Source organism: Stegodyphus dumicola, chromosome 1 (assembly GCF_044657685.1).
Source record: "Stegodyphus dumicola isolate Sdum_Otavi_A_Nest chromosome 1, ASM4465768v1".
In the NCBI taxonomy this organism is placed as follows: domain Eukaryota; kingdom Metazoa; phylum Arthropoda; class Arachnida; order Araneae; family Eresidae; genus Stegodyphus; species Stegodyphus dumicola.
In genome coordinates this window covers 47028142-47045261 of record NC_140768.1, presented here as the reverse complement: position 1 = coordinate 47045261, position 17120 = coordinate 47028142, and the positions used below count along the sequence as shown (strand labels likewise).

General features: G+C 31.2%; 1 protein-coding gene across 4 annotated transcripts in view; it reads right to left on the bottom strand.

Moving 5' to 3' along the window:
* Positions 1-17120, bottom strand: part of LOC118187686 (F-box only protein 3-like) — a 47087-nt gene that overhangs the window by 16429 nt on the left and 13538 nt on the right. For 3 of the 4 annotated variants that reach the window (XM_035357956.2, XM_035357957.2, XM_035357958.2), the window contains 4 exons: positions 11336-11490; positions 4459-4579; positions 4278-4359; positions 1319-1487 (listed from right to left, as the gene is read on the bottom strand). In XM_035357956.2, coding sequence (XP_035213847.1) covers positions 1319-1487; positions 4278-4359; positions 4459-4579; positions 11336-11490 — 527 coding nt within the window. Of the gene's footprint in view, positions 1-1318; positions 1488-4277; positions 4360-4458; positions 4580-11335; positions 11491-13514; positions 13710-17120 lie in introns of all 4 variants that reach the window. The other variant, XM_035357959.2, reaches the window with a different exon arrangement.

Sequence of the window (17120 nt, the reverse complement as noted above, 5' to 3'; positions counted from 1 at the left end):
GGTTGAATAGTTGGTTTTTATGTTATTCTCCCTGTGTAACATGAACACAAGCCAATTTCTCACACAAAGTTCTCCATGAAAGCATCCCTCCTCTTAGGCAGCCTATGTGGCTTACCACATTCAAATAACATAATCTTAAATAATAATCATTATAACATATGGATAAACCTTTATCTACGCAAGCCAAAGAAATCTATTAGACCAGTGGTTGTCAACCTTTTAGCTAACGCATACCATCTACACAAAAATTGAAAACCTTTAGTACTACCACTACAAAGTACTACTACCACCACCACTCTTGAACAAAGCTCAGATCTCATAAATTTACAAATATTAGAAAAAAAAAAAAGTCAACCAGGATGTTGGGGTTTTAATTTTTTAATTTAATAGTTAAAAATACTTTGCTTCTTTATATAACCTATTTTTCTGTTGAGTACCACTGGTTGAGAACCTCTGTATTAGAATGTAAAAATGCTGTTATATTCTAACAATCCCAAATGACTTTAAAATTTACCTTCATTACTCAAGAAAAGAAAACATAAGTTCAAGGAATTTTTTTAAACATTTGTCATGATACTGCTTATTTTATTCAATTTATGAGGTAAGGTAATATATTACTAAATAAAAGAAAACATAAGTTCAAGGAATTTTTTTTAACATTTGTCATGATACTGCTTATTTTATTCAATTTATGAGGTAAGGTAATCACTAAATGTTACTTAGATAAATAGGAGTTGGAAGAAAAATTTTATCACTCTGCATTGTACGTTTTTTGGGGGGAGCTGATTAGTTATAACAATAAATGTAATATTATGTAATAAATTATTTTTAATTACCAAACTAGACTTTCTGATTAAAAATAATCTACTAAAATAAAGCTTAACTGCCTGTAAAAATTACCCTAAATGATCACAGTCAGGAAATTATTTATTGAGCATAACATACTGAAATTTTGAATTTGAAACATTACACACCACATTTGCTTTCATAAACCAAAACAATATACTGTTAAGAAATTTTTTTAAATATCTTACATAATGAAAATATTATGCTTAGCATTAAATCTTCAGAAAAAGGCTAAAGACAAAAAGGCTTCTGTATATTCTGTTTCAAACTGCTTTACACGATGTTACAACAATAATGAAATACCCAACTTACAATGATGTAAAAAATTATTTTTACATAAATTAGTACGAAATAAATAATATATGATATAAAAACACCCATGTACCTCTGATTATAAATTTGCAGTAATACAGAAATAAAAGCATTTGTGTACCTTTGAATATGAGTATGAAGCAATTTTAAAATCGTATACCTGAAATAAAAGCATCCATGGATCTTCGATTATGAGCAGATTCACTTTGAACTGGATAAAATATAGTATTAGGTTCATACCCGTCCTCGTCCGTAACAGCTAAATACTGAGTTAAACCAGAATGGAGACAAAGAGTTAATGGAATGCAGCCTTTTAATCCTTCCCGTTCCTGAGACAAAAAGGAAGCTATAATGAGTTTCTTCCAAAGTTCTGAGCAAAATAAAAAATGGTATTTTATGATACAACAATATAATTAATACTAAAAACACAATTTCTTAATATATAAAAAAACATACCAATATCAATTAAACCAAGCAAAATCCAATATCAAATTTTTACCTGTGAAACCAATAAACTTTATGTAAATATGAGATTCAATGATACGGCGTGAGCACAATAACAGTCCTTGATTTCAAGATGTCATGAAATAAAAAGTTAACCTGAGTTGACAAGATGGTAATTGTGATATGCACACCTAAGTCAACATTTTTCTTTACTTTCCTTTTGAGTACTCTTAGCATAATTCCCTGAGCTAAACAGCAGTGACATCAAAAATGGCAATCAACCCATAGAAACAATGTTGGTGCAAGCTACAATTAGTAAAAACATGAAACATGTACTAAGATGTACATCATATGTTCAAATAAACTTTGATGTTGATCTGTCTACACACAAATTCAATATGAAGTGGCTTAAAACAATAAGCGAAACAGATCGCACTTGCAATCAAATACTTTCTGACTGATTCTAATTCTGAAAGGGATATTCTAACTGACCTTCCATCTTGAGAGGAGTTGCACATAAAATGACCTGACAGTTTGTGACTTTTATCCATGGGAATTTACATGTATCTCCATTATTTGCAACACTCAACAACCTTCACGAATACATAAACTCTACTCTCAACTTCATCACACTAGACATATTGAGAATGTGTGTTCGGAGCTGGATTACAACCTCAGTGTTTCCTGTGTTACAGGTGGCATGGACATTGAATGTTTGAAATTCAAATAAGCGTCACTAAAACTTAGTGAGCTTATACAACTGTTTATTAGTAGTTTTTTTAGCATTAAATTTATACCTTTGAAATCAGGGATGGTAATATGTACTCAGTCCATAAATGAGTGTATGTTTACACACACATCAATTAAACAAAAAAACCATCAAATGTGCTTGGCACATTTGATGGTGACAGAACCCTTAAGTGTCTTTCTGTAATATTATACATACATTTACCAAGAATTTAAAAAAAAAAAAAAAAAAAAAAATCACATAGATTTTTTAGCACTAATATATTTTTTTATTTGACAATAACATAACCTTATACTGCAACATCAATTTCAAATTTTTATGAATGGAAACTTATTAACTGCCCCATAAAATTACACTTTGTAGGGGAAACACTGAAGAAGGTTTTATTGCACTAACATTTTGATGATCATGATGAATAAAAAATTTGATGTGGAAAATACTAACATCACAGTAAACTGAATTATAATGATTACATGCAAAAAATGTATGTTACCATGATAAATATGTAATAATAACAACAGTTAGACTAAATATCTTAAAATTATATAAAATTTACTTAATTTTTTTTTTTTTTTTTTTTTTTTTTTGCAAATTATTTGTGTATTTTTCCTAAAAGCAGAATTCTTTTAAGAAAACTTTTATACTAAGCTTTCTGGATATACCTCATACTTTCAACATTACATGTAATAACATAAATTATTTCACTAGCAAATTAATAAAAATTTCTGTGAAGAACATAAGAATTCCAATAGAATAAATTCAATGTTGGTTTTCTCAATAAGTCAAGACACATAAAGCATACTGAGTAAGAAACATATTGATAGGATGAAGGGTATGCAGCTAGGATTCACTCTTAAATATAAATAATAAATCTTTAAGAAAAAAACACTACACCTAAAAATAGAAAACAGTTACATAAGCCTGATTTTAACAATATATAACCCATTGCTAAAATCAATTAGAATCTTGTGTATCAGAATGCAACAGATATTAGTCACACGGGAAAACGCAGAAAAATTTCATAAAAAATAATCAAAGGAATATTTTTGTTTAAAATCAAGGAATAAAATGATCAAATAACAAATCTTATGTTTTAACTAAATAAAATTGCAAGAGAATAAGTTCAGAGACAAAATACTTTTTTTATCAGTTCCTATTATACATCATAAATTTGACATTAACAATCTTAGTAGCAATATCTTTCAGAAAGTTCCTATTATACGTGATAAATTTGACATTAACATCCTTAGCAGCAATATCTTTCAGAATCTCTTATAATGTGCTACTTATAAAGTATTATTAACCTTAACTTATATGATGATTTTTTTAACAAATATTTTTCAAAACATTTAAATTTTTATCAAAATTTAAAGATCAATAAAAAATAACTGAAAGTATTATTTAAAAAGTGAAAATAAACTCAGAATTAGATAAAAAGCACCAAGAAAGATCAGACTGTTATTATCAATTTTCAATTTAGTTAAGCCAATAAACATGCAAAGATATTTCTTTCAATTAAACTACACACATAATCTTTTATTTTTATAATTTTTCATTTTGCATTGCTCCTTTTATTATTAATTTTTCATTGCTTTTATTATGCTAATTTTAATTTTAATGATTTTACCACTATTATAACCAGTTTTAACTTCCTGTACAAAAATCTTAAAAAAATTTTCACTTTTAATTTTAAGACCTTTAATCTTTTCCTTACACCTTTTACTTCAGACAGGATAAATATGATTTATACTCCTTTTGAACTCAAACTTATATATATTCAGTAAAGCTAGCATTAAAACTAAAGTATAATCAAATATATTTTAAATATATTTGTCATATAATTTGTTAAATAAGTAATTATATAAACTACAACTGATTCAATGTATGACATTAAAATGCACATAATTTTTAAACAAACTGTTCTTACTCTGAATCCAACAAGTATAGTATCAAGATCTAGCAAGGATTCACTTTTATAATGACCTGGAATGCTCATGCTACCCATAATCCTTAAAAGATAAGAATAAAATAAATAAAAGGCAATAAAACACAAATTTGTTACATAAAAATGTTTCAAATTATACCTAAGAGACAAAAATACATGTTACCCAGGGGAGGTTAATCGTTGGCCATTGTGGATACGATAACTACACCTCATGTCAATGGGCAGTTTTTGATTTAGTCCTAATCCTTCTTCAACAACATCTAAATCCTCTTCTGATACTCCACCTAATAAAATATACATATTTCCAATTTTTAATTTAAATGCAAATTTCAATTCCAATTTTCAGTTTAATCTCCCAATTTAATTAAGTAATTGCAGTTAAATAAGCAATATCTCTATAATCAAAAATCTCTAGTTTTCCTGATCATGAGCTGCTTTGAATGGATGAAGATTTTCTTATATAACTGATATATAGTAAAGTACAAGACAGGTGCTAAATATTAACTGAGAAATTGAGTTACAGGCCTTCTTTCTGAGATGAGAATTCCAGAAAATTCTTTCTAATCAGTGCACAGATGAAAAAAGGAAGTATTTTGAAGACGCCAATATCCACATGTGTATATTTTCTATAGATGCATTCTGGATATACATACAGGGTTATCCAAATTAAACTTCCCCAACTCAGAGGCCTGTGCAGAGTGTTGTATGGATCATAATGTGATAAAATTTTAAAAACAGACACTTCAGATCATGCGCTCGAGATTTATTACACAAAAAAATTAGTACAAGAAGTTGCCGATAGGTGGTGCTGTAACACTAGTAATGTGCATATTGCAGCAATGTGATTTGCAGAAATAAAGCTTCTGCACAACGTATCCAAAAGACGAGCCCTACAAAAGTGGAAGACAGGCCTTGCACAGGCAGTTTTTTCCAGCTCGCTGATGCACAATGGCGACATTGAAAGACAAAGCTCTGAAACTTTTCTACCAGAATGACGAGAAATCCTGTGCTGCGATAAGAGCATTCCGTTGGCTGAAGATCTTACGCCGAGGACCAATGACACCATGCGCTCTACGAGACATGATGAAGAAGTTCGAAAGAACGGGACAGCTGGGAATTTTACCAGGTAGAGGACAACAGGTTGTGGAATCTGCACGCGTAGAAGACATTGCTTTGGCTATCGTGGATACCACTAGCCAATCGCCATATGGTGTTGTCAGTGTGCCAACTGTTTCTCGTAATGTTGATATGCCCTATACGACCGTCTGGCGTGTGATGCGTCGAATCTTCGGTTATTTTCCTTACAAAATCCATAGTCGCCATCAGCTGTCCAACGGGAATCCTGTAGTTCGGGAAACATTTTCGTTGCAGTTCCTTGCCAGAATGGAAGTCGATGCTGCTTGGCCGTGGAACATCCTTTGGACGGATGAGGCCCATTTTCACCTGAATGGTCAAGCGAATACACACAACAGTCGCATTTGGCCAACTGAAAACTCGCGCGCAATCCATCAAGGGCCCTTGAACCCTCCAAAGGTTACTGTATGGTGCGGTTTCACTGCATCATTCGTCATTGGGCCTTTTTTTTTTTTTTTTTTTTTTTTGAAGAGGTGACTCCAACAGGGTTCGAAACCTGCTCTGTCACAGGAAAACGGTATCAGGACATGTTGACAACGTTTCGATCCCTGAACTGCAACAACGTGGCCGCGTCCAGGACACGATACCTATGCAGGATGGTGCACCTCGCCATATTCTTCGTGGCGTTCAACAGGTGTTACAGGCAACTTTTACCGATGCACCTGTGATCAGCCGCTGTTTCCCTACAACTTGGCCTCCCCGCTCGCCTGATCTCACGCCATGCGACTTCTGGTTATGGGGATTCTTAAAGGATCGGGTCTAGAACACCCAGCAACCTTGACACATCTGAAAGAGGCAATTATTCGACATGTTCGTGGAATTAATGTGGACTTACTGCGTTCCACTGTGGAATACACTGCTTTGTGAATGGAAAGAGTTGTGGAGAACCACGGCTCTTGTTGATCTGCAGCGCCACATGTCGGCAACTTCTTGTACTAATTTTTTTTGTTTAATAAATCTCGAGCTCATGATCTTAAGTGTCTGTTTTTAAAATTTCATCACATTATGACCCCACACAACACTCTGCACAGGCCTCTGAGTTGGGGAAGTTTAATTTGGATAACCCTGTATATATATATATATTCTTATAATGTATTCATCATGGAGAAGGAAAATTAAAAAATGCAATAACTTACCTTCATTGCCAACTTTATGATGATAAATTAATTTTACTTCAGTTTTTCAAAACTTAGATTTTAATAATAAAAGATGCTGGTTACATAGGATTAATGCTTGTTCAAAAATCAATATCCATTCATTGTAAAAATAATCAAATTTAATACATCTAATTTTGGCAAAAAATAAGCACTGCTCAGTTTCAATACAATAAAACGTTTACTGCTAAGTAAATACATGTGTAGTTTAAAGAATTACAATTTTATCAGTGACCAGGAAATGTCAAAGGACTGATAATTCTTGATCACTTCTGGAGTAATTACCAGGCAGCATCCAAATAAAATACATAATGATTTTTTTTAATTTTACAAAGTTTCAAAATTATTAGAATAACTAAAGGTTTTTATTAAAAAAAATTTTTATCATCGGAGAAAATAATGCAGATTAAATATTGGGTATACATATAAATTTATATGATATGTAAATTCTACAAAATAATAATCATCTAAAGAACTTTTTCTTACACTTAAAAAAATATTTATTATTTCATCATCTATTGCGAAAGGATAAACCCTTTGCATGCTTACTGATCCATAAAATGCATACTGAATATTTATGCTTTTCATTTCATTTTCTTAAGAAAAGGAAAATTTGTGCATCTCTTTTTGAGATATTTTACATAAATTCCATTGGCCTGTACTTTTGGAACCTTACCAAAGTAAAGCAGATACCTAACACAATACTGAACACAATAACTACACCTCATGTTCTTTGTTCTTTTATTGCATTACATATATATACTAAGCATTATATTTGTATTATGTAGTAGTATTTCAGTTTGACTGTTCAAACAAATCTGAATCATTCATAACACCTCAAAGCAACTGCTCTTTTTCTCTCAATCAATGGATGCTAATATTTTGAAGATTTACCTTCATAAATAATTAAGTTATTTTACATTTTGTTTCCTTTTCATTGAACCTTACAACCTTTGTTTCAGCCTTTTCCTTTATTTTGCTCTGCAGTATTTACTCATTACCTTAGATGCTTGCCTTAAAGATCTGCTAAGATGGTTGATGGTAAGGACTGACTGACAAATGGAGATGTTAAGCCTATGTGTCGCTGTGAGTGTGTTATACACAGACATACATGTGTACACTGCGGGGAAAAAACAGGGTGGACAGTTCTTTATCTCCCGTTCTATTGGGCTGATTGACAAAATTCAAATTGCGTTCTTCATGTCTCGAAAGCGCGACTTAGGATATATATCAGATTTATATATAGCTCTATTCTAACATAAATATTTTGACATGAAATCGGACCTTTTCTGAAATAACATACCAATTTTTTTCCATATTTCGATTCTACGACTCAATTTATGCCTAAATATGAAATTTTGTAAAAGTTGGGGCGAAATTTATGGAGAAATTCACAAATTTATGTTGGCGCTTTTTATCAGTTTTCGCCAAGAATAGTTCACTTGGCGAACTTCTTAATATATGGCAACCTATTTTTATAACCAGACAAAACACTGTGCATTCAAATTACAATTTGTAGGGGAAACACAGAAGAAAGTTTTATTGCACTAACATTTTGATAATCATGATGAATAAAAAATTTGATGTGGAAAATACTAACATCACATTAAGCTGAATTATAACGATTACATGCAAAAAATGTATGTTACCGTGATAAATATGTAATAATAAATCAAAGAATATCTTTACTATATATTAAGAATATCTTTACTTTAATTTTTAATAATACTTTTATACTTTTTTAATAATACTTTTATACTTTTTTAATAATAATTTTTTATACTTTTTTAATAATTTTATAAAATTTACTAATTTTTTTTTTCAAATTATTTGTGCATTTTTCCTAAAAGCAGAATTCTTTTAAGAAAACTTAAATTGGCCAAAATTGTGGACACTTTTGGAAATTTTTATGTTTTTGAACTTTGTATGCTTATAGAAAATGTTACGTTTCGCAAAATGCAAACTTGTATATATCATTTTAAAGAGAATTTATTACTGAATTCAATACAAAACACAAAATTAAATTATTCGCAATACAAAAAAAGTTATATGTACTTTAATATAAATAAAAAATACAGTTATGAAGTGGTTTGTAAACGTCTAGCTTTCCTGGCCAATCACTGTTCTTGTTCTGAGTACCAATCAAATGTTAGTAACTGCCAGTAGAAGCTGACATCATGTTTACACTTAAAACAATTCATTATTTTGCTTTGTTCTGTAGAATGAGGACCTGTTTCTTATACACTGTAATTACAAGTAGGAATTTTTGTAAAAATTTTTAATATTTAGTCAAGAAGCAATGACATCAAATAAAAGAGTAGATTGGGCACCTAGAAAGAGATGTAATATTATCATGTTACAAGAAAGTGGTCTTTCCTATGCTGAAATTGCAAGACAGGTGGGTGGTTCAGTGACTACATCTGGAGTCCGAAAGTTTTGTTTACTATATCAGGAGACAAATTCAATAAAAAACAAGGAAGGAAAATGCCGAAAAAGGTGCACCACATCTATTGATGACAGAAGAATAAAAAGACTATGTCTCCAAGATAGAAAAATGTCATCAGTGGCCATCAGAAGTGATCTGAATGATGCTGGTGTTTCTGTCAGTTCAAGAACAATCAGGAGAAGATTAACAGATATTGGACTGAGAGGTAGAATTCCACGAAAAAAGCCTTATCTTAATTTTCAGCAACGAAAAAAAGAAAGACTACAGTGGGCAAAGGAACACATTAATTGGACAGATGATCAGTGGTCACAAGTTCTATGGAGTGATGAAACTAAGATATCATTATTCGGTAGTGATGGGAGAAAATATGTAAGACATAGAATAGGAGAAGAGCTACATCCTAACTGCATTCAAGCAACTGTGAAGAACCCAGTTAGTGTTATGATTTGGTCATGCATGTCAGCAGATGGTATTGGTCACCTTCATGTCATCAATGGGACACTGAACGCCAGAAAATACATTGACACTATTCTAGAACCAAAACTTTTACTTTCCAACAGAGATCTCTTTCCCAATAATGCTTCGTTTATTTTTCAGCAGGATTCTGCTCCTTGCCACATGGCCAAAATATCTGAGTGGTTTCGTACAAAGAGAGTTAAATTGTTTTCATGGCCAGGAAACAGCCCTGACCTCAATCCTATCGAAAATTTGTGGCACAGTTTGAAAACTCTTGTCTGAATGAGATGCCCATCAAATAAAAGGGAACTAATTGAGGCTTTAATTATTTCCTGGCATCATGTAATAACGAAAGAAGAGCTTAAAACTCTTGTCAGCTCGATGAAACGTCAATGTGAAGCTATAATCAAAAATAAAGGGTACCCTACTAAGTACTGATAACTCACTGCAATCATCACTATCTAATGTATATCAATGACTATTATCGTTTAACTTTTTTTGTATTGCAAATAATTGAATTTTGTGTTTTGTAATGAATTCAGTAATAAATTCTCTTTAAAATGATATATACAAGTTTGCATTTTGTGAAACGTAACGTTTTCTATAAGCACACAAAGTTCAAAAACAAAAATTTCCAAAAGTGTCCACAATTTTGGCTACCACTGTATGTCTCCGACTTGCTAAATATTTTGGTTATTGATTGGGAACCATAATGCCAATTTGAAGGAAAAGGTAATTAATATTTTCATTCAGTTTGCATTGACCTACTTATGTGAAACTGGATTTATAAAATTAAATTCCATTAAAACAAAACATGCCTTGAGTGGATCCAGAAGAAGATTTCTGGCTTGTAATTTCCAGCACAAATCCAAACACAGAAGCAGCCATGAATGAGCTCTTTGCAAGCACATAACTCACACTAAATTCTTATGATAGAAAGTTTTTCAAAAGCATTTTTCACTAAAAAATATTAACATGACTTTTTCACTAAAAAATATCCATATGCATAAATACAACCACTACCTCATAAAATTATGTGCTTTATTAAGTCCGCTAATAAGGCAGAAACATAAGCAAAAATTTCTGAAAGAAAGTCTACTGTCTATTCAGGGCTCATGACAAAATTTTACACAAAATGGGAAGCTGGAAAAAAAAAAGTAGTTTGTGTACCATTGTTCTAGTAAGTAAAATTTTACATAGCAAAACAGCTAGAATTATGAGTTATTGATTAAAACAGGATAAATGCTAGAAAACAAGCATGGAAGATATTTTAAAGAATAAATTACAAAAACCAAGATAAGTCAAATACTACCTGCCCACTAGCAAGCAAGATTCTCTACCAATATACTTATGAACCAACAAAATGAAGTAAGGAGCTTCCTGTAACCTGAGAATATATTGGTTCTGCATTAAATTTTTCTATATTTAGTTACACCAGCATTAAATGATCATGCAAATGTGTGGGAAGACAGTACAGGCACTGTTTGAACTGCCAGATTCTGGCTATGTTATGGGCTATTATTACTCTGCTTGCCTTTCAAAACTTAAATTTAAAAAAACTTGTGGCATTTTTTCCCCCTCTCACTGCTCCGAACTACAGATAATATGGAATACCCAATACAACAGAATATCAAGAAGGAGACATACTTTTCAAGACTTTTGATGTCGGACTATTCTGTGTTATAATCAAATTCTATCTTTAATGTAGAAATAAAAATGCATAAAAATTTTAAATATTAAAATAAAGAAGTTAATAAGAAATAAGTTAAAATAAAGAAGGTACGACAAAAATGCATATAAAAAGAAATCAGATTACAATTATCAGAAAAATTTTAAAAAATAATACATACTTTTAATGGTTTGATATATCTGAGGACAATTGATTTTGAAAAATGTAACAATTTTTTCCCAAGTTCTTTTCAAATTAGCATAACAATCAATATACAGCCCCATGTCACTGTACCAATATGCAAAATGTTCTTCCCATGTTCGGCCAAGAGGACATCTGGAATTTCATATTTAAAATAAGTATTAAAGGAAAGAATTTTTAAACAAATAGGAAAAATAAAATATACAGTTTTGGAACTATTGCAATATCCGCACAACCAATGACAAGAATCAACGGGCAAAGCACTATGTCACCCAATGTGTGATTTTGGAGTTTGAGGGTTTTGTTTGTGATTTCTGCTAGAGATTAGATCTTTTTTTTTTTTTCCTAAAATGAATCAGACTGCAGCTGTGGAGTTTGCCTAATAATAAAAAAGAAAATGCTGGATTATTTCAGAAAAAAGGTATTTTGTCTAGTAGCAGCTGAGTGTAGAAATGTACATCCTGTGAAGTTGTATTTTACAAATGATCAAATTGTCCAAGTTATATTGGGGAATTCTTTGGAGATAATGTCTGGAAGGAAAGTAAAAAAACCAGTTTTAAGAGATTTTAACCCCTTAACTGCCACGGGCGTATATATACGCCTTGCTCAGCCGATGCGTTAACTGCCATGGGTGTATATATACGCCCTTCCAAACTACTATCATTTGCTTTGTGCTGCTACCCGCAAAATTATTCGCAAAGCTTTTAATGCAACACCACAATGACCTTGAAAAAGTATGAGAAGGATGATAATATTTCAGAGAAATTGGAGAGATAGGTGTGTCTAAAGTGATGAAAATAATGACTGCACAGTATTGGCTGGTGTTGTTTGAGTAAAATGTACTTTTTTTTTATTCTGTGTCCTCCGTTTTCATTTACATTTTGTAGTAGGTTCCAGGAATAAAGAAATATATAATGGATGTTTCAAACCCATTTATCTTTTTTGAATTATTTTTTGAAGAACTGCTTGTGCTTCATATTATTACTGAAACTAACCATTTTGTAGATGAGTATACAAACCAGCACCTTGCAAACAAAAAATCAAGAACAAAATCGTGGCATTCAACCAGTTCAGAAGAAATATATGTTTTTTTAGGCATACTGATTTCACAAGATATAACACTGAAACCTGATATTGCACTTTACTGGTCTAAAAATGAATTGATCGAAACTCCATTTTAGGGATCTTTTTTATTATAAAAAATCATTTTTATTATACTTACATCTTTTTATTATACTTTTACTCAAAACATTAAGTTTTGTGCATTCATTTTTTTTCTTTTATTCTTTATTTTGTGAAAGTAAACAGATTTTAGAAAGTAAAACTTGCACTTATTTTCCCCCTAATACATCGCATAACTACGCACGTCTGTGTGAAAACCGTGGCACTGGGAAATGAATCTTGTACGTTTTCTGCGGCAGTTAAGGGGTTAAAGCTGATAATTAAACAGTATCTACCAGCAGTTAAAATGTAAATATTGTCCAGATTAATTTTCATTATCACTGTTACATTAACTCAATGCATATAAAATGATGCATATAGATAGCTTTACTTTATCTCTGATATTACATTATTATAGAAATCTTGCAAGTCAAAAGTAGTTTATGAACTGTTCTAAGGTGATTATAATAATAATTTTCTCTATGCAACTGTTAGATTTTTTGTAAAGTTAAATCAGGTCGATGTCTACATGGAATTCAGTGCCAGTTTGCTCCGTAATATCAAGAGTTCTGTAAGTTAAAACAGATCACCGTGCATGTGAACTGGATCAAAAAAAAAAAAAAAAAAAAAAAAAAAAAAAAATAAAAAATAAAAATCAAATATTTTTTTATGGGTGTTTGCTACATTTTTAATTTAATTTCATACTGTTTTATGAAATTTGAGAGTTTTGTTACGGATGTTTGCTTTATGTAATATTTACTGTTTTATTATATATGCTTCTTGCATTTATAATTTTATTTAATTCATTGCTATTTTATATAATATTCAGTGTGCCACCATTTGTTAAAATGGCTACTGTTTTTTACATGCTAGGTTGGCAAAAAATTAATCGCCAACAATTGTGACTTGGGTGAATTATGCAATAGTATTCCCTTAAAACACTATTTCTTGCAGTAATCTCAAAATTATTTATTTCTAGCACAGATCTTCTTACTTACATTTATTTTTTGCACATAGCTTCTGGTAGCCATGTATCTACAACTGCTGTTAATATGGCTCTGAAAGGGTTTTCTTTTCCTACATATTGGCATTACATAAATTCTGCTAACTATGACTCAAGGCAATGCTGAGTGATAGCTCATTGATCTCTAAATGTTCAGTAGCCTTCTTCTCACTCCTTGCCAAACTAAAAACTGATAACAGACTTTAATCAATCAAAATGTATTTTCAGTTTGTCTACGGCATGCAAAATGTATTTCTTGTAAGAACAGGGATGTCTGTAAAAGATGTTAAATAGAGATATTTACCAATTGGCATCAAATTCAACCATTAATTATTGGAGAAGGCAATTATCTTTCACACTAACCTGCATAACATACAAGTATCCAAAACACTATATAAGTATACAGGACATATAAATATCACTTGGATACTCATTTGGATGCTTATATGTTATACAATCTAGTCTTGCATAACATATAAGCATCCAAATGAACACAAATAATGATTTAAGATTCAAAACCAGACTAAAAAAATTTTTTTTTTTAATTCTGAAAACTTTCAGATTTTATGTTATGCCCAAATGAGTGGTGTTCCCCCCCCCCCCATTTACACACAAATACACATTTCGAGAGGATTTGGGCTAAAAATATTTTAAAATAACATATCTATAGAATTTCCAATTCCTCTCACATGCTGGAAATAAAAATGTTTTATTCCATACAGTGTTGCTACTACTTGCTTTGAAATCCTTGAGTTTTCTTAATCAAAAAAATTTTTTAAGTTTCACTAAACATGAAATAGATAATAAAACAAATTCAAAATTTTGACCTCAGGGTGGCCATATTCAGGTGGAGGACTACAATGTTCAAAATTTGAAGGTTCTAGGAACTGTTGTTTTTTCATTATGCGAGAAACATACATACATTCATGCACATTTTCATTACTAAATTTTTTTAATATAATACAGGGCGACAATATTTGATGGCAACAATTTGAATTCAACGCATTTGAAGATTTTATACAAAATGCTGTTTCGAGACTAATAGCCCTTCTGAACTAATGCCCATTTGAGCTTAAAAAATAAATAAGTAAATAAATAAAATACATAGTATTAAAAGACCAATAAAAAACTTCAAATCAGAAGCAAATTAAATAATAAAAACTTGTCTCTTTTAGGAACAGAAACAAATTGCTGTTTACCTCTTTCCCAATAATAATTCAAAATGTAAATCACACCCACTAAATTACTTCAATCAAAGTTTGCTAAAATATGGACAGTCAATTAAAAAGTGATACATGGATAGAACACTATTACAGTTTGAACATACAGGTTCACTTTTTGGTCTTCAAAAGGTAATTGTGTGTGACTTGAGAGTGACCAGTTATTAAATGGGTTAACAACCCTTTCTCCCTCTGGCTTTTAGTGGTCTCCCTGTACTCTACTTTTGATCTGACACTTCTCAACTTATTCAGAAGGAGATAAGCCCAGAATAGTTGCCATGTATTTAGGATCCTCTGCATGATAGCCTTTTTGATATCACAATAAGTTACAAGATGAATAGACAAAAGAATTGCAGGCTTTGCTGTTCTGTTTGCTAGCTCATTTACTTTTATACTTACATGTTCAGGGACCCTTCAGTATAAAATCTCGTACAAATGGCTCTTTAATTCTTTATATATTCTAAGAACATAAACTAGTAGTGGATTCTGAGTATAAGAAAAACTATCAAAAGCTTTTACAACAAGAATTGTCATAAATTATAAACCTTTTCTGGAATTGCTTAGAGATGAAAGTAAGAGCAGAATATACAGCAGCCAATTCAGCACTAAATACAGAGCAGGCATTGTACAATCCTTTGACCTCAGTATGGTCTCTTGCAAATGACGCTGCTAGATGACCAACTGATCTTCAACTATTTATTTATATATATGGGAATAAAAGCACTGTATTCATCCATGTTCAAGAAAAATCTGCCTGCATATTAACACGTTAGTATTGCTCTTAACAAGATGATGGAAGATATCCAGAAGTCAAATTTCCAAGTTGTCCCACAGTGAGATTTCGAGATACTTTACAACTCGGCTTTCACATCAGCAATGTCATACTTTTCTATTAAAAGCCGAGCTCTTTCTATTAAAGTTCTCCTTTAAAGAACAGAAGTATATAGAGGCCCTGCTGCAAATAATAAATTATAAAAATCATCAAGCACATACAGTGTCTCAAAAAAGTGATGGGACACTTGTGCTTTACAAAAGGAAACTGCAATAAAATTAATTTAAAAAAACATGTAAAATTTTTTGTGGGTGTGTTTCATACTTAAATTTAGTAACGATTATTACATAACATACATTTTCTCAAAATATTAAAATATTAATTTAATAAAAATACAATTGTTTAGAACAGAGCAGAAAATGGCTCACATAAGTGATGGGACACTTACTTTTCCATCAAATATTTATCCAAAAATTTTACTTTTTAAAAGGTTTTAATATTTTGTTGGATTTCCTTTTACTTTTAAAACTTGATTTAATCTTCTTGGGATGGATTCGACTAATTTTTTTGTGATTTCTGGAGTGATTTTAACCCATTCTTCTTGAAGCACCGATTTTAATTGTTGTTTTGAAGAAATGGTGTGTTTGCGAATTCTTGATTCCAATTCTTGCCAAATATTCTCTATGGGATTTAATTGTGGAGATTGTGGGGGTGTTTTTATTATTTCAGGACAGTTATACAGCAGCCAGAGTCTAATGTTCAAAGCACTGTTCTTGGGGTCATTGTCCTGGTAGAATTTAAAATCGTTATGAAGGTTCAATTATCGTGCTGAAGATTTCAAATTTTGATTTAAAATGTCAATATACTTATACTGATCCATTATACTGTCAATAAAAACAAGATTACCAACTCCAGCGAACGACATACACCCCCATACCATAACTCCTCCTCCACCATGTTTTACTGTTGGCACCAAATTCTGTTTGCGAAATTCTTCCCTGGGTTTTCTCCACCCCAAGATTCTACCGTCAGAACCAAATATATTAAATTTAATCTCATCAGCAAATATAACTTCATTCCAGTAATCAGAATTCTTATTTATGTTGGATTTTGCGAAAGCCAGTCTGAGTTTTCTATTCTTTTCACTTACGAAGAATTTTTTCCTGGCTGCTCTACCGTGATATCCAGTAGATCGAATTACTCTTCTAATAGTCTCAGAATTAACAATTACTCCATATAATGCTTGTAAATCAGCAGCAACTTTAAGAGCACTTATTCTTGGATTTTTTTTAAATATTTCGAACGATAATTCGCTTTATTCCATTGGATAGCTTTGATGGTCAGCCAGGTCTTCTTTTATCCCGAATCATATGATTCTTTTTATATCGTTTAATGATATTGAAAACTGTTGAATGACTGAAGTAACTGTTTCAGTAGTTTCTCTTATAGATTTTCCACGTTCAATATGCAAATTAATAACTAATTTTCGAATTCAAGGCAAAGTTTCTTTTCGTTTAGCATTCATAGCTGCACAGAGCTAAAAAACACAAAAATTCCAAAACAAACTGGAGAGAAATACTGCAGACGATTTTATAAATTATTGGCAATT